Source organism: Hemibagrus wyckioides, linkage group LG26 (genome assembly GCF_019097595.1).
Source record: "Hemibagrus wyckioides isolate EC202008001 linkage group LG26, SWU_Hwy_1.0, whole genome shotgun sequence".
Lineage (NCBI taxonomy): Eukaryota > Metazoa > Chordata > Actinopteri > Siluriformes > Bagridae > Hemibagrus > Hemibagrus wyckioides.
The window spans coordinates 19,844,481-19,869,459 of NC_080735.1; the positions used below are offsets into that span (position 1 = coordinate 19,844,481).

The 24,979-nt window shown below is 37.6% G+C and overlaps 1 protein-coding gene across 4 annotated transcripts; it reads right to left on the reverse strand.

Annotated features, from left to right (window-relative positions):
• Positions 1–1,866: 1,866 nt before the first annotated feature.
• On the reverse strand, positions 1,867–24,165 carry LOC131346878 (adhesion G protein-coupled receptor E3-like). Of its 4 annotated transcripts, XM_058380611.1 has the most exons (24): positions 24,056–24,165; positions 23,624–23,674; positions 22,461–22,495; positions 21,952–22,032; positions 21,059–21,242; positions 20,852–20,959; positions 19,960–20,141; positions 19,694–19,846; positions 17,195–17,272; positions 16,956–17,103; positions 16,714–16,839; positions 14,174–14,346; positions 13,755–13,913; positions 12,882–12,959; positions 12,270–12,453; positions 12,015–12,131; positions 10,521–10,702; positions 10,281–10,439; positions 8,774–8,974; positions 7,343–7,575; positions 5,458–5,521; positions 5,085–5,357; positions 4,786–4,903; positions 1,867–4,545 (listed from the first exon to the last, which is right to left on the reverse strand). In XM_058380611.1, the coding sequence occupies exons 1-23, from the start codon at positions 24,072–24,074 to the stop codon at positions 4,796–4,798; spliced, it is 3,096 nt and encodes a 1,031-aa protein (XP_058236594.1). In that variant the 5' UTR covers positions 24,075–24,165; the 3' UTR covers positions 1,867–4,545; positions 4,786–4,795. The 4 variants fall into 4 exon arrangements, with proteins under 4 accessions (XP_058236594.1, XP_058236595.1, XP_058236597.1 ...); XM_058380613.1 differs by lacking the exons at positions 20,852–20,959; positions 21,059–21,242; positions 21,952–22,032 and having other exon boundaries at positions 1,871–4,903; positions 24,056–24,105; XM_058380612.1 differs by lacking the exons at positions 20,852–20,959; positions 21,059–21,242; positions 21,952–22,032; positions 22,461–22,495 and having other exon boundaries at positions 1,870–4,903.
• Positions 24,166–24,979: the final 814 nt, after the last annotated feature.

Here is a 24,979-nt window from a genome sequence, read left to right on the forward strand (position 1 = left end):
GAGAGAGAGAGAGAGAGAGAGAGAGAGAGAGAATGAATGTTAATTCCTGTGGGAAAGAATACCGATGTATTTCTAAATATTTACACATTGTTTATAGCTTTTAAAAGTTGAATGTGCTTTTCGTTGTGTGTGTTTGTGTGTATTAGCGAGAGAGAGAGAGAGAGAGAACCCAAGTGAAATTCCCACACATTGACCTCAAAAGCTGTTTTGTTTTTATCCATCATGCACTAATGAGACCTGAACAAAAGGAAACAGGAATGTGCATGTGAGTGTGTATGGGTATGTGTTTTGAAGTTTTTCACATGCTGGGAACGAAAAGATCGTTACACAACATACTAACACTAAACACAATTTATACACATCAGAAACAATGCCACAACCTCTCTGATCCTTTTGATGGAAGGTGAGAAGAAGAGGACATAACCCTCAGATGACATGAGGAATATTATCAACTGATTTACTGTTTTGTAAAAAACTTAATATTGTGTTAATCGAATGTTAATCGACTACAAACTAGTGATGCTACTCTGTGTGTGTGTGAGGCTATGTGCCACGTCAATTAGTTAACATTCAAACAGATGTTATAACGAAGAGTATAATGCTATTTTTATAATCACGGAAAGATTTTATTAAACAGTGCATCTGAAAGGGGAAAAATGAGTCGTTCGAAGTGTCGACTCCTGTGTCAAATGATCTGACTCCTTAAAAAAACAACAAACAAACAAACAAACTCCCATCGCTGTCACAAACAGACTAAATTAACTAAAAACTACAACACACCAGGTACATTGTTCGTTGTTCACGCTTATTTATTAGGTGTGCTGTCCTGCTAGATCTCTAGCATTACCCAGGTGCCTTGTTGTGACTCGTTTGTGAGTCTCAAGAGTCGACTCTCACACCTTTACGTTATTATTCGAGTATAAATGTTAGTAACTGCGTGAGCAGGACTTTAACCGGACAGTATGTTTCATGTAATTTTCTTATCAACTTCACCAAAAACAAAAAACAAAAACAACACAAGTCAAAAGGATTATAGTGAATTTGCCTCGCGCTTGGAAGCGGGATTCGATTCAGCGCGATTCCGCACGTCTCGCGCGCAAGCACGGTGTCAGCCTCAGCTCGTGGGGCTAAAATGGAGGACCATGAATTATAAAAGTGAGTTAATTTTTATCACTCAGTTTTTGTACACTTAACTTTTCTTTCAGTTGATTCAACAGTGTCTTTCAGCAGTGTTTTTACTATGTATAAGCAAAATATTGACTTTGCAGCAAAATAAGGTAATTAGCTAAAAAATCTTACACGCTAGCTACCTAAGAGAGAGAGAGAGAGAGACGCTCGGTTGCAGCTATTTAGTGGATATTTAGCTGAATATGTTCATTTCCCTTCTCGAAAACACATTTTTTTTTGTTTTCTTTCAAGATGATAAATATATAGATATAAATCTAAACTATTAATAATCAAGCGGAATTAATAGTCTAGCTCAGGTTACCTCAGGAAGCGCTGATTAGCATTATTGTTAGCATCTTAGGAATTCCCGCTCAGTTAGCCTTCTCTATTCTTACTGAAAACATTTAGAAAGTCTGATTATTATACAACTCTCATCCAGGTTTATGGGAGAATATTAGTTTAATTTCTTAAACGAAAAACAACGAGCGTGTCTCTCTCTCTCTCTCTCTCTCTCTCTCTCTCATATTCCCTAATTTCTGCAGCTGCAAATCATGGCATTTTAGCTTGTAATCCTGTGTTTAAATTTTAACATTACATTTTTACATTTTTTTCATGTCGAGTGTCATATTTATAGTGTTTGTTCTTGTGTAGATGCAGATGCATGTACATGTTGATGCAGATGATGACAGAGGTGATGGTGATGATGATGAAGGTGGTGAAATCAAGCCCAAGATGGTGTTGGCAGGAGACTGGTATGGAAATAAAATAAATCAGTACTTTTAAACATTTAGCTAAAATTTTTGAAGGGATCAGAAAATATTCCTTCAGTTTCAGCAACTCCAACTTTATTCATATGAATATCTAAAGGAAGTCTTCTGACCTTTGGAGTTTGCTCAGGTGCAAGAAACTGTTCCATTATCTCCAATGGCAAAATGAACAACTGCATTCAAATCACATTTATTTGTAAAGTATTCATGTGCCAGTGCTGATGAAGAAAAATCTCATTTTTAGTTTTATTAGTTTTTATCCCAGAAGATTATTATCTGCAGTTCATCCTTTTCATCACTAGCTGTCACCATCGAACAGCGTTGCGCTGTAATCTCTTCCAGACTCAATGGGTCATTCTTTCAGGAAAAAGCCTGCCCGATTATCTGATTATTATAAAGTCCTTCCTAATGAAGAAGATTTGAGATTTTCACACTGGAAAATGACTCGCTCACTGAAATTCTCCAATGATTATCTGAACTTGTCCGTGGATTTTCTCTGAGGTAAGAGGTGTGTACATGGTTGCTGAAATGGTCCTTTCCAATGGCAATGTTTACGTCGGATTTTGCTGGAAGTTTTGGAAGAGTTTACTATGCAGGCAGGCGTCCTCACGTGTCTTAGATATATTCATAACAGCTGTTCTCATTACCGACTGCACAGTAGAGTAGCGCAAGCTTTTCATTGCCACGTTTCACTCGGCCTTAGAGTATTTGTGGGATATACATCAACCCTGACTTGACATATTATTAAAGTAAAAAAAAAAAAAGATTCTACTTGGAAAATAATCTCACGGACATTCCTACTTGCACTATGAGAAAATGTCCATTTCTTGCTCCCACTCACAGCATCTTGCAGTAAGAATTAAGACTTTCTTCAAACTTTCCCCATTGTTATATATGTTTGATAAGAACATTAACTCGATCGGTTTCTGGATTAGGAAACGGTATTATGATTGGCTGATTGAATAAGCATGTAAATGAAAATGTATTTGAAATTGTATTCAGAGCTACATGGATCATTTAGGAGACTTCAGTTTATCTTCACCTTGCTGTATGTGTGTGTGACGGCATGGGCTAATGATGTGGGGTGGTCAATGTTAGTGTACCTAAAACTGATTTTCCCATAACGGTAGGTCCACAAGAGTCTTATTCATCTTGTACCACTGGATACAATGCTTTCTGTTTTTAAAAATACTTCAAAAAACTGTTTCTAAAATAGGATTTTGAATATTTTTTTTCTTTCTAAACCTTTTCTAAATTTTCTTCTCATCCCAGCCACCTCCTTATGTTCAAAATGCACATCTTTCCTACAGAGCAGTCATTAGAGGAACTATTTTCACAATGTAGAGTGTGGTATATTTTATGTAAAGTTTCTCATTTACATAAAGGAATGCATTTACAAGAATACAGCTGCTAACACAATGCTGTTTGTGTGTGTTTACTTTTACATCTTAGTCATTTGCATTCAACTCCATAGTTATGGTTCATTATTTTTAGCTGAACAAAGCGTAAAAAGGTTTCTACTGAAGTTTGCTAGCAGATAAGTAAATCATTAGGTTGGACAGGCACACGCAACTCTAATTATGGACATGGAATTTCATTTCCTTATCTAGTAATTTTGTCTCGCATGTAAACACAACAATTATTATGATTTAAAGTTTTTAAAAAAATTTAAACATAGTGCAATGTTCATAGGATTTCAACGATCGTGCACAAATTATAATTCTGACTGGTTTGTTCAGATGATTTGAGAACTTGAAGCTAGAAGTTCAGTGAAAAGTTAAGCTGGAAGTTCAGGGACATTAACTGGTTAAGGACATTATATTTAGAAGTTCACAAAGTTAAAAAGTGATTTAATATAAAGCCAAATATTAAATTGGAATTAATCACTTGCAATATTGGTTTACGTTCAGAGTAAATTGAGTAAAAAATAGTTTCCAATTGATGAGAACTCAGAAAACTCTGTGGGGTCAGGTACTGAGTGATCTGTCTTCTGATCATCTTTAGCACCGCATCAAACATTGAAATCCAAACCCCTGGCATTATTAAGAAGTTGAAATGTGCTTGTTTTCTACAACATACTGTTTCATAACTGATTTTTCATTTGGGTATTTTGTAACTTCATTCTTTGAGGAACATCATCAGTTTGCATATTTGCATGTAACCTGGAATACATTTGCATTTTGATTCCCTGATAGAGACCAGAGTAAAGGCTACAGATGCATTGCTTTTAGGTTCTTCACCATGTCTTTATGTTTACATTTAAAATAAGGTGGGAAAAATGTTATAAATTCAGATAGTTACGTTTTTATGATCTCCTAAATTATTCTTAATATAAACAATTCTACAGTATAGAAGATTAGCAAGTTGTTATAGACCTTTTCCTACAGAAAGAAAAACATATTTGAAAACATTTTTAAAACACTTTTAAAAATATCCCTTAACCTGTATTACCCACGAGAAATAATTAGGGGTGTAATGATATAGAAATGACAGAAATAAAAAAGAGACTTTTCTATCATCATTTTTCTTCATTCAGCTTTTCAGAAAATATTCAGTTCAATCGTTATTGCAGTTCCATTAATTGAAAAGTGTCTTGAGTATCGTTACACCCCTAGAAATCATACAAACACAGTTAAAATCCTTAAATGGCCTTTGTTTACTAGACCCATTGATTGCTTTAGTATTTCTAGTTCTATTTTTACACATCTACATTTTTTTCCACATGCGTTCTAAACATGGAAACATTATTCTTTTTCTTTTTGCTTTATGTAAGAAAAAAAATCCAAACTGTTATTGAAAATAAATGATCATAGTATCATTCATAAATAAAAATAAATTGGATCAGTATTACCCAGCCCTAATTAGTTGTCCTGTGACTCTTCACTTTGTCCCCTGACACTCCTAGAGGTTGCTACTGCAGTGTTGGAGAAGCACAAAGCACACATAACATTTCTGTACTTCTTCCTGACCTGGAAATAGATGAAGAGAAACCAAAGTCATTAAATTTAGTCCTCCTACAATGTGTGGCATCAAATGTAAAAAAAACATTTAATACCGCTTTCTATCAGACTTTATCTTCAACATTGGAGGCCATTCATACACATTAGATAATGATTCATGTGAAGTATCAGGTTTAAGGTGAGCTCTGACCTCTTGGTTGAGGAGACAGTGGATGAGGAAGATGAAGGTGCCCTGCTGAGAGTTGAGGAACTGGAAGGCATGATATAAAACTCCGTTCTTGCTGGGAATGTACAGGAGTATCCAGTAGCAAATGAGAATAATGAACTGAGTCAGGCTCCTGAGCATCAGGCATTTGATCAGGTTCATATCAGCAGGGGATCTCGCAGTCATGTGCGAGATTTCATTTTTCTGGTATTTAATAGTGAAGATTGTGATGATAATGCCGTAGGGGACCAGATTCAACTGCAAAGAGTAACGAATTTCACCTGAGTTACATTAACGTTTCTAGATTTCATAGTTGCTAATAGCCTCAGTAACCTGGTTTAAAATCAAATCGACTTACTGCAACAGTTAAAAGAACAGGACCGGCAAAAATGAAGAAACTGTCATCCTGATTCAGCCAGCATCTACATAGAGAACAGTACATAATGCATATTAATTTAAACTAGACTGTGTTCTTATTTACTTTACCTACTTTTAATCTCCACACAGCACAAATGACAGTCCATGACAGCATTACTTACTGACCACCTTTTTCGTGACATTTTATCTGAGATGACTCGTATGACATGACATAGAGGGGAACAACGACCACACATGAGCTCTGCAGAGGTGACTGATAAAGAAACACAGAGGGAAACATGCTGAGGTTTTCAACAGGCTGAGGAACAGGGCTCACAGTCTTCCCCCTTGCCACTGCCCAGTCACTCGAGAACAAGATGGAGAACCTCAGAGCCTCATTAACCTCAGTCATGCTGAACTTCTATCAACATGTATCCTGTCCAAGTTGAGGGGCAAACACACTGGACCACTGCTCCTCTCAGTTTAAAAGTTGACTTGCTACCAGCTTTTGGTAAACTGGACCAAGCTTTAGCTTTGTTAACATGGTTTCTGAAGACTTAACATGTTACTGGACTTTCTCAAATTAGAAACTGGATGGATAAAACCATTTGAGCTGCAGTGAATGTGCACACAAAAAAGGGTTCTTGTCAGGAAACATGGGCAAGTAAACTGACTTCTCTAGCAGACAAGCTAAATACCTTCCATGCATGCTTTGAGGGTGAACACACTAGAATAAGAGAAGCAGCTCCTTTGGATGATGAGGTATGATCACCGTCTAAAAGGACAAGGTTCAGAAGGCTCTGAAATGGGTGAAATATCAGGAAAAAGATCACCAAAGATTTCACCCTCTGTAGTCTGGTCGTTAAAACGCAGAGAAGCTCAGAAGGATCTTCTTCCCTCTAGCCAACAGACTCCTCAACACAAACATGTCCATCTTACACAGATCGTTTAAGATTCCAAAAGGTCTCATTTATTTCATTGTCATTCTGCACACTTCACTGTTTTCCATTACTACAGGTCCCTGTAGTCCACATAACTTTCCATTCTTTAATGTTCTGTGCATTCTGCAGTGCTACTACATGTAACATATTACACAGCATACTCTATTAGTCCATGACCTCATGAACCAGTATTTACATATTCACTCACAGAGACATCAAAAGCACTTTTGTAAGTCGCTCTGGATAACAGCATCTGCCAAATGCTTGAAATGACAGGAGGAGTAGGCCAGGTATTCATTTTACTCCAAGTTGTTAACTGTATCTAACAGTGTACATTACAAATGAAAGGCTTCTATATAGTACAATACTGAGTAAAAAGGATTTAATTGCAGCAACGATCTTAAGACGCCACCTTTAAGTTCCTCTTCTATAACAAAATGCATAGTTTTATTTATACCACAGCAATTTGCATTTAAAGTTATTTTCGTTAGAGCTACTAAACTGTCCTCTTCTTATCATCCTTGCTTTTCTCTTTCTTTTGAAGTTTAAAAGTAATAATAATAAATTAAAAAAAACGCAGCTCGACATGTTTCTGAGAAAAAAACAAATAGTAAATTACTCTGTTCTAAAGATGTCAGAAAAGTTGAGACTGGGCTTCTATAAATGTTAAAGAACCTGTCTGCTTAAAGAAATCTTTACCATATCAAGGAATACAAATGCTTTAAAAAAAAACCCCAAACATTTAAATGGACCATTAAAGCATGGTGAATGAACTATTACTGTAGAGGTTATTAGGACAGTGTAGTCATATAAACTGTCTGTTTTCTGTCTGCTTTATAGACAATTGAGCAGTCATTTATGAGAATTTAACAGCGCTGTGATATAGCTTTAAATTGAGTGAAGCATCATTGAAGTGGGGAAAAACTTTGCTGAAGTCAGACTCACTCTTCATCGATGTAACCCTCAGGAAAGCGTACACCAGTCAGGCCCAGTACTCCCAGTGGAATAAGATATCCAATGAAAATTAACCATTTCCAGCTAAACACTTCCTCTTGAACTGATGTGGTATTAGAAAGGTTCTTCACAAAGTTGTAGAGCAGCACAGCTTCAATGAACATCCACACAAAAACAGACATTAAAAAGAACCACTGGAATCCAGCCAGCACTGCACGTAGTTGCTAGAGAGACAGAGAGAGGAAACATTTCGGAATAGACTTAATTAATTTTCAACAGCTAGCACTATAAATCATTGTCAAAGTCCAATGCAGGGGTCAGAACATGTTGGTAGAAACAAACTGGAATAATCCATCATCAGTAACTAAGAAACACATAAGTGTTGAAACAAATTGCACTGAGCTAGACACTAACATGATAAAGGGAAACAGGAAACCAAGCATTAGACTTAACAACAAAGCTCAAGACATTGAAACACCAGGCTTAATTACACAAACTAATCAACAAATTGCCTAAAGACTCATGAGAATAACTATAACAAAGTCTGATCAATAGGTGATATTTTAACTATGTAGCATTGGGGTGTGCCATGTGTAATTAAAACAAATTATAGCAGCTACACTATGTGGTCAGAAGTAGGTCTTGGCTTATCACCTATAAGTGTTTCTTCTCCAAATTGTTGGCACAAATTTGGAAGCAAGCAATTATCTAGAAACTGTTGTAGCACTGAGATTTCCCTTCACTTGAACTAAGGGACTCAAACCTGTCCTTTAACCAGCATGGCAATGCCACTGAGAACAAAGCAAGCTACATGAAGACATTGTGTGTTAAGGTTGGTCCTGCACAAAAGCTCTCACTCCACTGAACACTTTTGGGATAAATTGAAACACAAACTCTACTAACTGACTACTTATCAAACATTACTGTCCAATCTCACAAATGATTTTGTGGCTGAATGCATGCAAAACCCCAGAGCCACATACCAAAGGTGGAATATTGCCTATGGCTTAGTGCATATATAGATGATTGTCATATGGCCATATAGTGATTAATAGACGTTTCTTCACCAGCATCTTTTTTTTAATTTCTTTTTTATGAATGCAGCTTGCCATGTCACCTAGGACCCCCAAGCATAAACACACCTCTGTTACATATAGTTACATTTTTACATTTAATTCTTACAATGCTGATACTGGGTACACATTTTGTAAATGTAAACATACATGTCTCCTTACAGAAAACCTCAGCATATCAACAATTACAGGTGTAATTTTAGAAATAACAGCATATTAGTATGAGTAAATAAACATAATCCTGCAAATGCACTACTTTCAGAGGTACTGGTATAGAAAACTAATTGCCATCTTCTGACCAGAATACAGAATTCAGCACTTTGTGAAATGTGAATATGATAAAATTCACCTGGGAGTGAATGTGGGCCAGGAAAAGAGTTTTGATCAGGCTGAGGATGAGAAACAGTAGAAGGTTTATGCCTAAGTTTATCAGAGCTGTGTTGGTCACTGGGTTACGAGAATAAAGGGTTAATGTCACTATAGACAAGCTCAGGAATACGATTCCCATTATTATAGCCACGGCAGTCAGTGTCTTCATGAGATGATCACTCTGCAAAAGAAACAAAAGTGCTGGTGCTGAAATCAAAAGAATTGGACTTGTTTCAATACTTTCAGATGGCACTAGTGACATTAGAATGTTTGTGAACCCTTTACAATTTTCTGTGTTTCAGCATGAATTTGACCCAAATAAGTTCTAAGACTAGAAAACTCAAGTAAACAAATGAAGTAAATTATAATATGTAAAATTATTCATTATACAAATGAAGCAAAATAATCTAAAATGAAATATCTTTTTCAGAAGAAGTATGTGAACCTCTAAGAGTATGAGGTTAATTTAAATGGCGAATAGAAATCAAGTATATCAACAACACAGATGGTATTTAGACATTTAGCAGTGTAGCATGTCCTCCGATTTTTTTCAAGAAAATGTTGTTGTTTTTTCGGCTGCTCCCTGTTTCAAGGTCACCACAGCATATCATTTAGTCTGCATGTTTCGATTTGGCACAGGTTTTACGCCGGATGCCCTTCCTGACACAACCCTCCCATTTAATCCGGGCTTGGGACCGGCACTGAGAGTTATCTCTTTGGTGGCTTGGTCAGCACCCTGCCCGGGGATTGAACCCGGGCCGTGGCAATGAGAGCTGCATGTTTCAAGAACATAAACATGGGTATTCATCAAGGTCTGGTCTTTAGAACACAGCTGTATATAAGTGTGCCATGCCTCATAGGAGAGTTCTGAGGACCTCAGAAAAAGGGGCTATTGATGCTCACCAGGCTGGAAAAGGTTACAAAAACATGTCTAAAGATATTGACCTCCACCATACCAGACCACACCACACCCCTGTGAGGCAGAGGATGAACAAAAACAGCAAATTCTGCACTATTGTTATTCTCCAAAGAAGTGGTCATCTATCAAGAATGTCATCACAAAGAACACCAGGGTAAAATCTTAGGACCTACAGGCCACTCTTGCATTAAGAAAGATCAATTTTCATGAGTTCACCATCAGGGAAACTGAACAAAAATGATACGCAGGGCAGGATGATAAGGAGGAAACCACTACTCTTCAAAAAGAACATTGTTGATCATCTGAAGTGGTGTGTGTGTGTGTAGTATGTAGTATTGCTGTATAATATATCATTTATGTAAAACTAATTGATAAAGAAAAGATCGATGATGATGCATGGATTGTGTCGGCAGCATTGGTACTATAGTGAATGTGTCAATACAAAATGTGGTGAAGGAAGGACACCTCATTCAAAAAATGAACTCAGATCCTCAAGCAATCCTGATCACTTGGGTTATCATTTGAAAGCTACGAAATATTTTTTTCATAGTATGAAATAATCTCTTACCCTGCATGAATCAGTCTGCATGATGAGAGCGAAGGTAGACAAGTGGCTATAGGAGCACATCGTGTGAGTTCTGTTAGTCTGTATGAGGCTATAGTTTTCTTTAGACCACTCACCTTTCTTCCAATACACACAGGAGACTAAGCCTTCAGGGTCAAACTCCTAGCCATTAGGGAATGAAGAAAATGTATCACGAAAAGTCATCATTAAAAATTCTTATGAAAACGTCGTCACTTAACTTACATTAATGTGTTTGAAGGTGATCTTGACTGGTTTGGTAAGGGTTGTGTTAACAGTTTTGGGAAGTGAAACAGACACCACATTGGACATCATGGTTTTAATTGTGCTTGTAACTGTCTTCAAGAGCGTAGGTTTCACAATGTTTGTCATGTTGGTATAACTTATGAAGGCCACTGCAGCTGATCCTGAAATTACAGTAAAGTTAAAAATCATTTTATAGTAAAGTTAAAAAATCATTTTAAAAGTGAAAATGAAAACAACTAGAATGTTGCATTTTCAGAAGAAATGTGAGTGTGATTGCGAATATGTTGCTTAAACTATTGCAAGACATGCTCAAATAATATTTAAAAGCTAAAGTCACAGTTTAAGGTAGTTTAAGGTAAAAGTTTAAGGTAGTTTATGTGGCTGTAGAGTAAGAATTCAAGCTGTAGGAACAGTTTAAAGACAATGCGACCTTAAAAAAACCCCTGCGCCCTCACTCTAGCTGACGTCACACACACACACACAATAGCGGTCTGAAGTCCGCATTGCATTTAATGATTGATATAAAATAAACTATAATACTTATCAGCATGAAACGTAATAGCACACTTAAGCACAACATGAGCAACATTTTAGCGTTGGAAGCATGTTTCTAGCTATTACCGTTTAAGCGATATGTTGCTTAAACTTTTTCAAATAATAAATACAAACTAAAGTCACAGTTAAAATATGAAGTCTAAACAAACTAGCATGTGCGCTATGTTTAAATATCCGTATGAAACCCAGGAAGTGAAGCATAGCTAAAGTTTAACGTAGTATGAGTAGTATGAGTAGTAGTATTTACCAGCACCGCTTTGCCTGCACCTTTACGGCATGTTTACAGCAGCTACCGAAAACCTCAGAGAAAAACCGAACTGTACGGAAACCAGGAAGTGAAGTACGTGAAAAATGCATTTACAAATTAATATAAAATAAACTACAATACGTATCAGCATGAAAATTAATAGCACACTTAAGCACAACATGGGCAACGTTAGCACTGGAACCGTTTCTAGCTATTACCGTTTAGGACTAGTAATGTTTTACTTGCTTGTTTACGGCAACTACCGAAAATCTCTGAGAAAAACCGAACTGTGTGCGCTCTCCTTAAATGTCCGTGCGGAAACCAGGAAGTGAAGTCCGTAAAAAATGCATTTAAAGTTAATATAAAATAATAACAATACTTATCAGCATGAAAAGTAATAGCACGCATAAGCAGAACATAATCAACATTTTAGCATTGGAACCATATGTTTAGCTATTACCATTTAGGACCAGTAGCGAGTCCAAGAACCGTAATAATAATAATAATAATAATAGTAATAAATAGTGACAATAACAAGAGTGCGATTGCTTACACAATCACACTAATTATAAATATGAAAAAAAAAAGGTCAGGTACTCAATGTTCATAGATCAGGTGGTTTTATCTCGAGTGTGTGATGAGAAAGAAATAGAGAGAGATTTCTATCATACCATTGTTGTTGTTTAAAATCTCAACAAGATCAAAATCTATGGAAGTGTTGCTTGTACCAAGTTGAGGAATTTCACTCATTGAGACATTAGGTCCAACCATCATAAACACTTGAACCACTTGAAACAAAACAGGAATATGTTGGCATCATAAATCAAAGCATACACTCAAAATGTTTAAAAAAAAAATGCAACTGTATAGTAAAATAACATTAATTGGGAAAATGTAGTTCTACATTCTATTTGCTGCTTTTGCACCTAAATCTTGGAGAGATAAGTTGATGTTGATGGAAGGATCTCTTTTTGTCACCAATCTAGATACCAGTTGTTCAGTTACATTCAATACAACATCTCCATAGGATGCAAGATAATTGTTCTCAGACACATCGTCTGTCATCCGAGCTGAAAGATTCATTATGATGTTCAAATAATTTTTCACCATCTGTTCAATAACAAGAGAGACACTAATGAGCACATGCACACTATATACCCAAAAGCATTCAAACATATGAACTTTGACACCCCTAAACCATAGAATGTCTCGCATACAATGTAGATTGTAGCATTGAGCTTTAACTTCTCTGGAATGATCGGTCATAGCATAGACCTGTTCCAGCATGGTGCTTATGCACAAAGTATAATTTATGCTATGATGTTTTGGTTGGTGTGGCTAAATTTGTCTGGCCTTCACAAAGACCTGATCTCAATCCTGTTGATCACTTACTTTGAAGGAATTCAGTATAGGGCTACTAGATCCTGGCATACTTTTGGTCATATAGTATACAATTCAAATCAAATTACTATCTTGTCTAAAAACTACTCTTGTTTTTACACTTACAGCACAGAAATAACAGCACAATGTTGTCTCACCTCTTGTGGCAATTCTTGAGGTGTATAAACAGGAATTTGATACAGGAAGTTCTTTGCACATGGTCCTATCAGAAAACGCTAGATGAAAATAATCATAATTTCTGTAAGTTGTGTGTATATCTTGTTTTTATTATTTTTGATTATAATTACTATATGCAAAGGCATCATTTCCTGCAGCAGCATGCTGTTACATATGTTATTGCCACCCATTTTTCAAGTGATCAAGAATACCTCTGTTGCTAAACAAGATTAACCATCATGAAAACCAGAGAGCTGTTTAGGAGTGAAAAACATACCATTTTGAAGCCAGGAAAGAGGGAAAATTGATCAGAGCCACTGCACAAGCATTGGACATAGCCAATACAACACTTATCTTGAATATCTTGAAAAAGAAAGAAGCCACCAGACTTTGAAATTTGAACAGATCACCCAAAGAAAACAACAGCAGTTAGTGGCGAACATTTTGAGAGATGTGAAGAAAAACCTAAAAACAAGTCACCAAAAACCTACAAAGGACAGGGATGATATCACAGTCCACCATAATCCACTGGCAGAAAAAGAAAGATGCAAACTACTCATTGGCAGTAAGAATCAGACAGAAGTAATTCCAAACCAAGTCAGTCACATTTTCCAATAATTTTGATGACTTGAATAATGGGTGGGTTCAAACAAAAGTGTCATGTTCTAAGTTGTATAACACATGTCGATCATTTCATATTCATCATTTTCTCATTTGATATTCATATTTATTATTAACACAAACCCAAATGTAGTCAGTGTATCTCAAAAACAACAACAAAAAACAAATAAGGTCTTGCTGTTCCAATACATTCACAGGAGACTGTGTGTACTAGGTATATACAGGTCCCTTACCATGCATGGATCAGTCTGCATGACGAGACTGACTGTAGCCAGATGATTACATGAGCATACGGAGTGACTGCTGTTCGTTTCTGTTAGATTACAGTACTTTCCATCCCATATGTCATTATCCCAGTGCATACAGGAGAGAATATTGTTAGGTGCTAACTCCTAACCAAAAGAAAATGAAATAACATTAATCAATCTGAAAACATCACTAGCACTTTATAATGGTAGTGCTTGTAATGGAACACCTGGAGGCAACCCACTTGGCCATAGGGAGAACATGCAAAAATATAGCCAGTAAAAAGAGCTTAGTATTGAGCCACGGGCCACCTTACCAAATCCCCTAACTCCCACCCCCATCCCAACCAAAAATGACACTTCACGATAATATCCGTTCAAGAAATGTTAAAGAACAAGTAACTTACTTTGATGTGTTTCAGAGTGAAGATGGCTGGTTCTGTGAGCTCTGATGTGTCACTTTTGGGAAGTGTTGCAGACACCACTGTAGATATCATTGTTTTATTTGTGTCTGTGAATGTGTTGAAGTTAGGTTCTAGGATGTCTGCCATATTGGTGTAGCTCACAAATGCCACAGCAGCTAGTTAGAAAAAGGAAATTATTACAATCATACTATCCAGTGTCACACATACAAGGAAAGTTTCTTTCTAATATCAGTTATGAGTGTTATAATAAGAGTAATAAGTTTGTTTTTTTTTTGTTTTTGTTTTTTCAGAATTTTTATGTACAGTGGAATCTCTGCATATGAATTTAGTTTGTTCTGGAGGTGAGTTCATAAGGTGAAAATTTGAATAGCGAAATTAATTTTTCCAATGTAAATACAGCTAATCCATTCCAGTCACCCAAAAATATTACCATAACGAAGCATATGTAAACTGTATGGCTGCTTACAAAGAACTGACCCAAACCAAGCATTCCATGTAAGGGGTTCTCACAGAAGTCGGGCCACCAAGCTTGGGCTAAAAATAGAACAGACCACCAATGCCTCAAATCTGTCACCCAAACAAACGTGTGCAAAATCACGTAGCTTTTGAACGCATGCTGAAGGCAGCAGTGGTATTGTGGGTTGACTCTTTTGAAACAGCTTTTGCTAACTGAAACAAAAAAAATGTAAAATTCATAAACTCACTTTGCTTGGCTGTTCTGCTGATGCAAACAAGTTTGAACAGCTCCCGGATGTATGCACAACTTAGCCCCTCCACTCTGCACTTGCCAAGTTTCTTGTCACCTGTGACACATGGCTGCTTCATGCCCAGCAAAAGGCAGAGCACGCCAATGAACTAAGGGCCAACAGCCAGATCACAGTCTCCAGCCCCCTCCAAACCACTTCTCAAGGTTCGCATGTCTGTTAACCATCAGGATCATTTTTTGGTTGCTTTCATTGACTCAGGGGCAGATTCAGAGTTCCTGGATGAAGAATTGGCAAACCAGCTAGGTATTGAGACCGTTCCCTTGCCATCTGCTCTCCAAGTCCGGGCACTGGATGGTCACGGTGCACCCAACCCGTGTGTCTGAACATCCCAGCACACCACCACGTTTCTGATAATTCCTTTGCCTCAAGGGCCAGTCATGCTTGGACTCCCATGGCTCCAGAAACACAATTCACATCTGGACTGGACTAGTGGCCAAGTCCTGGAGTGGGGAACTCCCTGCCACGCCCACTGCCTAGACTCAGAACCCCAGATTCTGCACCCAATCGCAGATGAACCCCCTCCGGATCTTAGCTTGGTGCTGTCTATCTTTCATGACCTAGGAATAGTCTTCAGCAAGACCAGAGCCTCCTCCCTTCCTCCTCATTGGCCCTATGACTGTGCCATTGATCTCCTGCCAGGAGCTATTCCCCCTGTGGCCACCTCTACCACCTGACTGGACCCCGAGAAGGGGACTATGATTTAGCAACTGCCTTGTCCTGGTCAGCCAACCTCACATGGGTGGAATATGCCCACAACTCCCTGCTGTCTGCCACCACAGGTCTCCTCCCTCCTTTCAGGCCACCTATGGTCATCAGCCATCTATTATCCACCCAGGAGTTGGAGGCTTCGGTTCCCTCCGCCCTCACACTGGTGAAGCGATGTTGTCAGACCTGGTCTAGAACTCGCTCTGTGCAGAGTTATGCCCAGTGGTCCAATCGGAGATGTATGGATGGAGAGTATGGTTATCCACATGGGCCCTGTCCCTAAGGGTACCCTGATTTAGGACTATTGGACTGTGTTCTGTTGCTGATTCTGACTGCCTTGCTTACTCTGTCTACTAGAGTTTGGAAATTGGACTTCTCATGTTGCTGTCTTGATATTGCTCTGTTTTGGAGTCAGGTTATTGGACTGTGCACTACTGTGTTCTCTGCCTGCCTTGCTTACCCCAGTTGTCGGCTGTTCGAATCATTTCTGAACAATTTTCTGTGTATGAATTTATTCTGATGAAAGACTCTTATTTTGACCTCGCTCCTGGATACTGCATTTGGTTCCTCACGTTCACACTCGTGACATTGTATGCCAATGCAAGTTTCTTGCAAAATTTGAATTCTTGAGGCGAAAATTCATAAGGGAGGGCATTTGTATGTTGAGGTTTCACTGTATTATATTTTATATATTTTATAGGCTGGGCAGTGAATTTGGGAGGAGCAGTAGATAATAAGCTGGAAATAGAGTGGAGGAGATTGGATGGTGTGTGAAAAGGCTGCAAAATTCTTGTGAATATCTCCTCAACACAGGTACCTCCACACTGTAAATTATACTCCAATTTCCCTGTCTCCATAAAACAGAAATATTGCACAGCCAGTTTTATTCTTCCCATACCTGATCTACATGTTATTTATTTATCTGCACTGTTTTAAAGGCTAGCACTTTATATTTGGCGGATAATGTGCTAAATGCTTGGACGTTGGTGGTCTAAATCTTCAATTAATTGTTATTTTAGTTTTATTTAAATGGAAAAGTTAGTACTATACCTTGTTCTCTCCTTTCATTCTTTTTTGAAATCCCAATCAGATTGATATCCAAAGTGGCATTGGTTGTGATGAGCGTAATAGTATTGCTAAAGTTGGCATGAGCTCTTACCATGAACACTCGAACCTCTGGAGAGAAATAAACCTGGTGTGATTATTTTTGTTCAAATTGCTAAGAAGAAAAAGTAAGAAGGGAATGATTTGTATAAAGAAACAGTAATGAGATTTGTAAGCAGGTGCGGTACCTAAAGTTTGGAGAGAGATGTTGGTGGAATTGCAGGATGCCAGTTTCTCAGTGACATTCATTAGAACATTTCCATATAGGTTTAGCTTAGATTGGTTCATAACATGATTTGTTAAATTAGTTATTGTTGTCAGATATTTTTCTACTGTCTAGGCAACAGACAGAGAGATTTCCGTTATAACATGAAATTAAGTAGCCGTGCTATAGCTCTGGTTCATAGTGATTTGGAAATCATCTCACCTTCTGTGGTAAGTATTGTGGTATGTTATATTGAATTTGCTTCAGGAACTCCGTTGCACACTGTATTGTCAAATTACCCTAAACAATAGTTATTTTTGTGAGCACTGGTATGTGAGTATTATATGCATAATATATGGAAAACAAAGGAAGATATGGTACATATCCATGTGTTTTAAAAGAGGAACACTATAGAGTCTGTGTGAATCTAGGAGGTAAATATTTGTGGGACTTGGTGAAGCAACTAACATGACAGAAATTTTTGCTAACAATTTAGTGGTCCTCGCTGGACCCCTTGCAGTTTGAGTATCGTCCTAATCGTTCCACGGACAATGCCATCACCACAACCCTCCATCTGGCCGTCACACACCTGGACTGTAAGGACTCCTACGTTCGAATGCTGTTCATAGATTTCAGTTCAGCATTCAACACAATCATCCCTCAGCAGCTGATTGAGAAGCTGAGTCTCCTGGGCCTGAACACCTCTCTCTGCAACTGGATCCTGGATTTCCTGACTGGGAGACCTCAGTCAGTCCGGATCGGGAGCAGTATCTCCAGCACCACCACACTGAGCACTGGAGCTCCTCAGGGCTGTGTGCTCAGTCCATTGCTGTTCACTCTGCTGACTCACGACTGTGCAGCAATGCACAGATCCAACCACATCGTCAAGTTTGCCGATGACACGACCGTGGTGGGTCTCATCAGAAAGAACGACGAGTCAGCATACAGAGAGGAGGTGCAACATCTAACAGCCTGGTGCAGAGCCAACAACCTCTCCCTGAACGTCGACAAGACCAAAGAGATGGTTGTTGACTTCAGGAGAGCACAGAGTGACCATTCTCCGCTGTCCATCGACGGATCCTCGGTGGAGATCGTCAAGAGCACCAAATTCCTTGGTGTCCATCTGGCGGAGAACTTCACCTGGTCACTCAACACCAGCTCCATCACCAAGAAAGCCCAGCAGCGCCTCTACTTCCTGAGGAGGCTGAGTAAAGCCCATCTCCCTTCCCCCATCCTGACTGTGTTCTACAGAGGGACCATCGTGAGCGTCCTGAGCAGCTGCATCGCTGCCTGGTTTGGGAACTGCACCGTCTCGGATCGCAAGACCCTTCAGCGGATAGTGAGGACAGCTGAGAAGATCATTGGAGTCTCCCTCCCCTCTATCATGGACATTTACACCGCACGCTGCATCTGCAAAGCTAACAGCATTGTGGCTGACCCCACACACCCCTCACACACACTCTTCACCCTCCTGCCATCTGGAAAGAGGTACCGGAGCATTCGGGCCTCACAACCAGACTGTGTAACAGTTTCTTTCCTCAAGCCATCAGGCTCCTCAACACCTAGGACTGATCTGTTCTACACTCTCTCACACACACACACACACTCACTCAGGACTGAACTGTTCTACACTCTCTCACACACACACACACACACACACACTCAGGACTGAACTGTATATTAACTCTGTCTCTCTCACACACAGATACACACACTCTCTCTCTTGACTGTGTGGATGCGCACACACACACACACACACAATTTATATTGTTCATTACTTATTGCACTACCTCTACCTGTCATCTGCTGCTATAGTTATATTTATGTTTATTCTATTTGCACTACCTCAACCGCTGCTGTGTATTTTTGCACAATATTTTTGCATAATACTTTTTTTATTTTTACATCATTTCACTTTATCTATTTTATTTCACTTACATTCCATTACACATGTTCTTTTCTTTCTTTTCGGCCTGTGTCCTGTGTTCTTTTGTGTTGTCTTTCTTGTATTTATTGTCTTTTGCACTGTCTTGTCTATGTTCTGTTTGCACCTAGCTGCACACTGTGCACTTTACGTGGCTAAGACAAACTTCTGTCCTAGCTCTGTGGTGGTGTTTTGTGCTGAACTTGTTGTATGTTTATGTAGCACCAGGTCCTGGAGAAACGTTGTTTCATTTCACTATGTACTGCATCAGCTATATGTGGTTGAAATGACAATAAAGCTTCTTGAATCTTGAATCTTGATCTTGAATGGCTATATGGTAGAGGTGTAAAATCTATTCAGTCTATTGGTAGTGATTCCAGTAACATGAACATGAGTTAGGAAGAAGGAGAATTACATTATGCTGAAGAGAAGCTGGAAAGGAAGCTTGTTTAGAACCACAAGTGAGGCACCCATTGACTGCTTTGGATAGCAAGACACAAGTAATATCAAGTGGTCAGGTCCCCAAAGTGGGCAGAAAAAGTATGATCATATTTTCAGATGAAAGCATCTGCAGATTTTGATGTTGATGATTGTTGGGTTATGTGTTGGGATGTACATGTTCAAACATCAATAAATAAATCAATGCAAGGTCTACAGTGTGCAGGATCTGCTTGGTCTTAGCAAATCACATATTCCACCTAGTGGATGTTTTTGAGGGGACCATAAAACTGGATAAAAATTTTTAGAACACATGAAATAATAACCTAAATTTATTTATACATATATAGGTATCTTACCTGGCATGGGTCAGTCTGACTGATGAGAACAAATGTAGACATACGCTTACAAGAGCAGATGCTCGAAATAGGAGTGGTCTTTGTGAGGGAACATGTGTCCCATGTATTTGTCTCCCAGTCCATACAGGAGAGAAAGGCCCCAGGGTCCTTGTCCTAGCCAGAAGAGAAGAAAGGAAAATACAACAATCTGAAAATTTATTATTAAAATCATTATAAACATTAAAAAGTATTACTTATTAAAAAAAATTAACTCAATCAATTTTAACCATGATGTGTGTTAGTGAGAAGTTGACTGGTTGGGTAGGATGCGAGTAGGTTTTGAGAAGTGTTGCTGACACCACAGTGGACATCAGGGTGGTTTTACTTGTGTTGGTAACTGTGTTGAAGAAACTGGGTTTCAGGATATCTGTCATTTTGCTGTAGCTCATGAAGGCTGCTGCAACTGATCCTGAAATTAAATTGAAAACGAAAATACATTTTTTCCGAAATCGCTGCATATTTACAGCCGTTAATGTCTGTGAAAAAAAACCTATATATAAGACATGTTTACATATTCAATAAGAATCATAGCTACCAAATACTTGGAAAGAACCCTAACGGCAAATATTTGCATTGATCCACGGTGATGTGGAACAGTTCATCAGGAGCTCTTGGTTGCACAATTCTACTTGACTATAAACTGTTGTAGAAAGGACATTATTTACATTTACATTATTTACTGTCCAGAGTCACCCAAATGAGGATGAGGTTCTCTTCTGAGCCTGGTTCCTATCAAAGTTTCTTCCTCATATCATCTCAGGGAGTTTTCCCTTGCCACCATCGCCCCAAGCTTCTCATTAGGGATAAATGTAAATTATTTTTTTAACTCTAATTTATTGTTTCTATCATTTTGTAAAGCTGCTTTGAGACAGTGTTTGTTTTCAAAAGTGCCATGCAAATAAATCTAATTGAATTGAATTCTAACATTTAATCTCAGGTTTAATCTCAACAATTGTTTATGCAGAGGAACTTAGATACTTGGTGTTTCTTTCCCCCTTTGTTTTACCAAGACTTTAATGAAAGAACTACTGTGAAACACTGTTGTGTCTTTTAAATGGGTGTTGTTTTTTTCACATGAAGGTTGAACAAGATTGAAAATCATAAAGGTCATTACTGTACCATAGATATTTGTGGGAAGCGTTTTAAGATCAATATCCACAGAGACATTGGTGAGATCGATGTTGTACCAGAATACATTTTGTTTTTCTATCACAAATACTTTACCCTCTGGAAAGATAAATCAAAGCTCTGATCAGATCTGAACTCTCATAACACCACACCACCATATTATAATAATACAGGTACAGTTTTCTATAGCTTACTTACCTAAATTTTGAAAAGAGAATGGAAATGGTATGGTGTCTCTTTTTTTCGTAACCACTATGGACACCAGATTCTTGTGTACATCCAACAGAGATTTTCCAAAGGATTGTAGACTATTTTGATCAAGGTTACTGCTCATCACACGGGTCACAAGATCCATTGTTATGTTCAGATAACTCCTTATCATCTATCCGGCAGCCAGTGATTGCACATTCAATCGTTAATATTTATCAATATTTATTTTTACATCCCCCAACACACACACACACACACACACAATAATCAGGACTAGCAGTTATAACTTTACCAATATTAGTACTATGGTCAGCTGAAACATATATGGAACATATAAGTTTATGTATTATTATCCCCACATAGGGAGTAGCTGAAAGAACAATGATGTTCCATATCTTTGGAAGTTTGTCATAGTAAATCAGAGGAATTAACGCAAGCCTTCTTCTATTGCATGCGCTAGTATCGCCCAAATATTGCCTAGCTCTCCGGGAGAGTATATCACTGGTAGCTTTGAAACCTTGTTAGCTACAAAACTTAGTTAGCTAAATTTTATTTTAATAGCTCTTATTAGTATCAACACCAATAAGGTAAAATAGAAAAAAGTTACAATAGCCTGGTTCCACAAGTGCACACCCTTTTATAATTGGGGAAGTGGCTGTGTTCAGAATGGCTATGTTCACATTCAGTGTCATGTTCTAAAGTAATTATCATACGTCAATGAAATGATTCTGATTAACCCCAAATAATCAGTTGTCAAATCAAAATCATAATCAAATTTTCAGGCTTTTCTTAAATCATTGCCATATTTTATCTTGGTTTTATAAAATAAATATGCATTGTATATTCACAATATATAACTAACAACACCAAATATGCATTACCTCTTTAGGTAGTTCTGCATTTCTGGTGTAGTTATAGATATAATCCAAGCAGTTTGTTACACACTCTGTTGTGAGATTAGCCTAAAAAAAATATTATTTCTGCAGTGAATTGAGTAATAGTTTATTGAGTAATGAGTTTATTCATCATATATATATATATATATACACACTACCAGTCAAAAGTTTGGACACATCTTTTAATTCCATGGTCTATTCCAGAACACCTGACCTTTGTGTCTTAAAATAACAACTGACTGTTTTTTGTTGTTACATATGGATTACTGAAGTCCATGTGTGTTATTTCATAGTTTTGAAATCTCCAGTATTGTTCTAGAATGTAGAAAATAAATCCCTAAACAAAAAACATTGAATTAAAAGGTGTGTCCAGACTCTTGACTGGTAGTGTGTGTGTATGTGTGTATATATATACATTTTAATTATTTATTCAAAGAACAAAACAAAATAAAAGTTATTTCTCCATTGAATGTATGTGTAGGATTCAAACATACCTGGCAACAATTTTCAAGCAGTGTCAAACTGCCATCTGGGGAAAAAGGCATTACTCAGTGCTCCACATGTACAGAACTATAATCCTGTAAAGTTCTCTGAAATCAAGCTTTATTTGTTTATTTGCTTATCATACTGCCAGTTGAGTTTTTAAGGGGTTTCAGAACTGACAAGCCAAAATAAACAGCACTGAACATCTATTCTTGGTTTTAGCATTCAGTCATCACCTGTAAATACTGCATTTGTTGATAAAACAGTTTAAGCTCATATACACATAGGAGAGCTGTCTATGGGAGAAAAGAAGGAAAATCTATCAGTCATGTCCTGAGAAAGAAAAAAAGCACTGGCACACTGAGCAACAGCCACTGAACTGAGAAGAAAAAACTCAACATTAGTGAGATCATCCACAAGATGCTGTTCAGGTCTCATAATCCACCATTTCAAGCTGACTTTGAGAGGAAAAATATTAAGGCCACACCACAAAATGATCCAAAAAAACACTGCCAGCATAACAGAGGACATCATCAGGGGGAAAAGTGCAGGACTTTTTAGACTTTATAGACTGGCCAAATAAATCACCAGAGCAGAATTATACCTCCTGAAGTGGAGACTGAAGGGAGAAACCCCAGCTGCACTACGAATCTGAAAAACTATCACAAAAGAAGAATGCACACAGCTTCTTCATGTCAGTGAGTCACTGGGTTGATGCAGTTACTGTAAGAAGGGATATGCAACCAAATATGTTGTTTATGCACTTAAATATTTGTCTATTCCTAAATGTCTAAAAATTGGAAGAAAAAAAAGTCTGTTTTATGTTAAATAAAGGCAATAAAGGCTGAAATCTTAAACTCTTATTTTAAAACAAAATCGTCCAGTGATTGGCAAACAGGTCAGAGAGATCACATTTAACTGTGTGGCAGATGGAAATACTTTGTAATGGTCATTTGGTTAAGGTCTCTGACTTTTACACAGCGCTGTATTTTCATGCCTGAACATTAAAACCTGACAATTAGTTCAATACAATCCACATCCTGCTCTTCAGTATTCTGGATGTGTATCTTGTATGCAATGTCTTTAAAATAAGTATGACAAATGATTTTATCACATCTTCATCAAGAGACTATCTTAATACACAGTTATGTTGTTTCATTTATGGTTTACTTACTGGAAAATGAAGCACCACATGTGAATCCTGAAAGTAACAGAACAGTGACTTCTGAAGGAAAAAAGAAATTATTTTATTAACGATATGTTACACACCACATACTCATACCATCCTGTGTTAAAATATATGAAAAACATACAATTATCCATATGAGTAAAATCAATGTCAGATTGACAGGAAAATTGCAATCAATTGGGAAACTGCTACTACACCTGCTACTACTGATAATTATCTTTTGTTTTAAATTAGTTCTTTCTGCTTTACTGTATTACAATATCAAACATGGCCTTAAGAGCACAGCATGGAATATTACTGAAAAATGAACATCCTTTACTTTAAAAACAATAATACACAAATCAGTCATCTATTCTGTGTAAGGCGACCAACACATTCCAGATACCTCACACTTATATCTAATTGTAAAATACTCACTGGTTAATAGAAGAATCATTTTTCTGTTTATTTTAGATGAAGTATCTTTGGTAGTCCATGGACAAATTCGTCAGACAAAGAGAATGCGAGTGTGGCCATCCAGCTGGAACTGGATATTAAATTCCTTCTTTGCAAAACGTAATCATTTGCATTGGGCAGCTAAAATGCGTGGGCATCATTGGTAACACAGCATGAACATTGTTAAAGCATTTGCTTATGCATTTACATTAGGGCTGCACAATATGGAGAAACAATTTGGTGAAAAAAATTGAGTATGTGGTAGTGATAAGTGATTGGGGGTCAGGGGTGGGGTTAAGTGATTTTAAGCTCCACCCAGAACCTCTTAAATCCAGCACTGGTATCTAGGTCTAAGTAAAAATGCTGACAGTAAAGATTTTATTCTGTATAAAGTGATCCAATCAAAAGACTTTCATACATCAAGAGAAAGTAATCCTTAATCTCTAATTTATATACACTGCAGAGAATAGAAGGATTGGTATAAAAATTCATGTATAAATTCTTATGAAGACATTGATTTCTCAGTCATGTTTCCTGCATTGACAGTAGCAGTGACAATAAAAGCCTAAAGATGTTTCCCTTCATTCTGAGTGTGTGTATATGGATTGGTATTGGATTGGATTCATTTGATCAGCACATACTACAGATACTAAGATTGAGGGCTGGGGAATTTGGAGGGTCAAATCAAAGTCAACACCTTGAACTCTTCTACCCCTTTTCTTTCTTCCCCACACTTCCTCTACCAAGCAAGAACTTAAATTTCTCTGTCTTGAATTTAAAATGCCTTTTTTGAGTAATGAAATGGTTCGGAATGAAATATACCAATGAAATTTCCAATACTACTACATCATATCTAATCTGATTTATTATTGTTATTTTGCTTTAAATTTAGCTTGTATGACTTTT

Excerpts from the sequence above, each read along its gene's own strand:
- LOC131346878 (XM_058380611.1), bottom strand. Across the intron at positions 17,273-19,693 it reads GTCAGACTGACCCATGCCAG|GGTAATTTGACAATACAGTG; the intron begins GTAAGATACCTA and ends ACTATTGTTTAG. Across the intron at positions 14,347-16,713 it reads GAATGAAAGGAGAGAACAAG|CTGCTGTGGCATTTGTGAGC; the intron begins GTATAGTACTAA and ends TTTTCTAACTAG.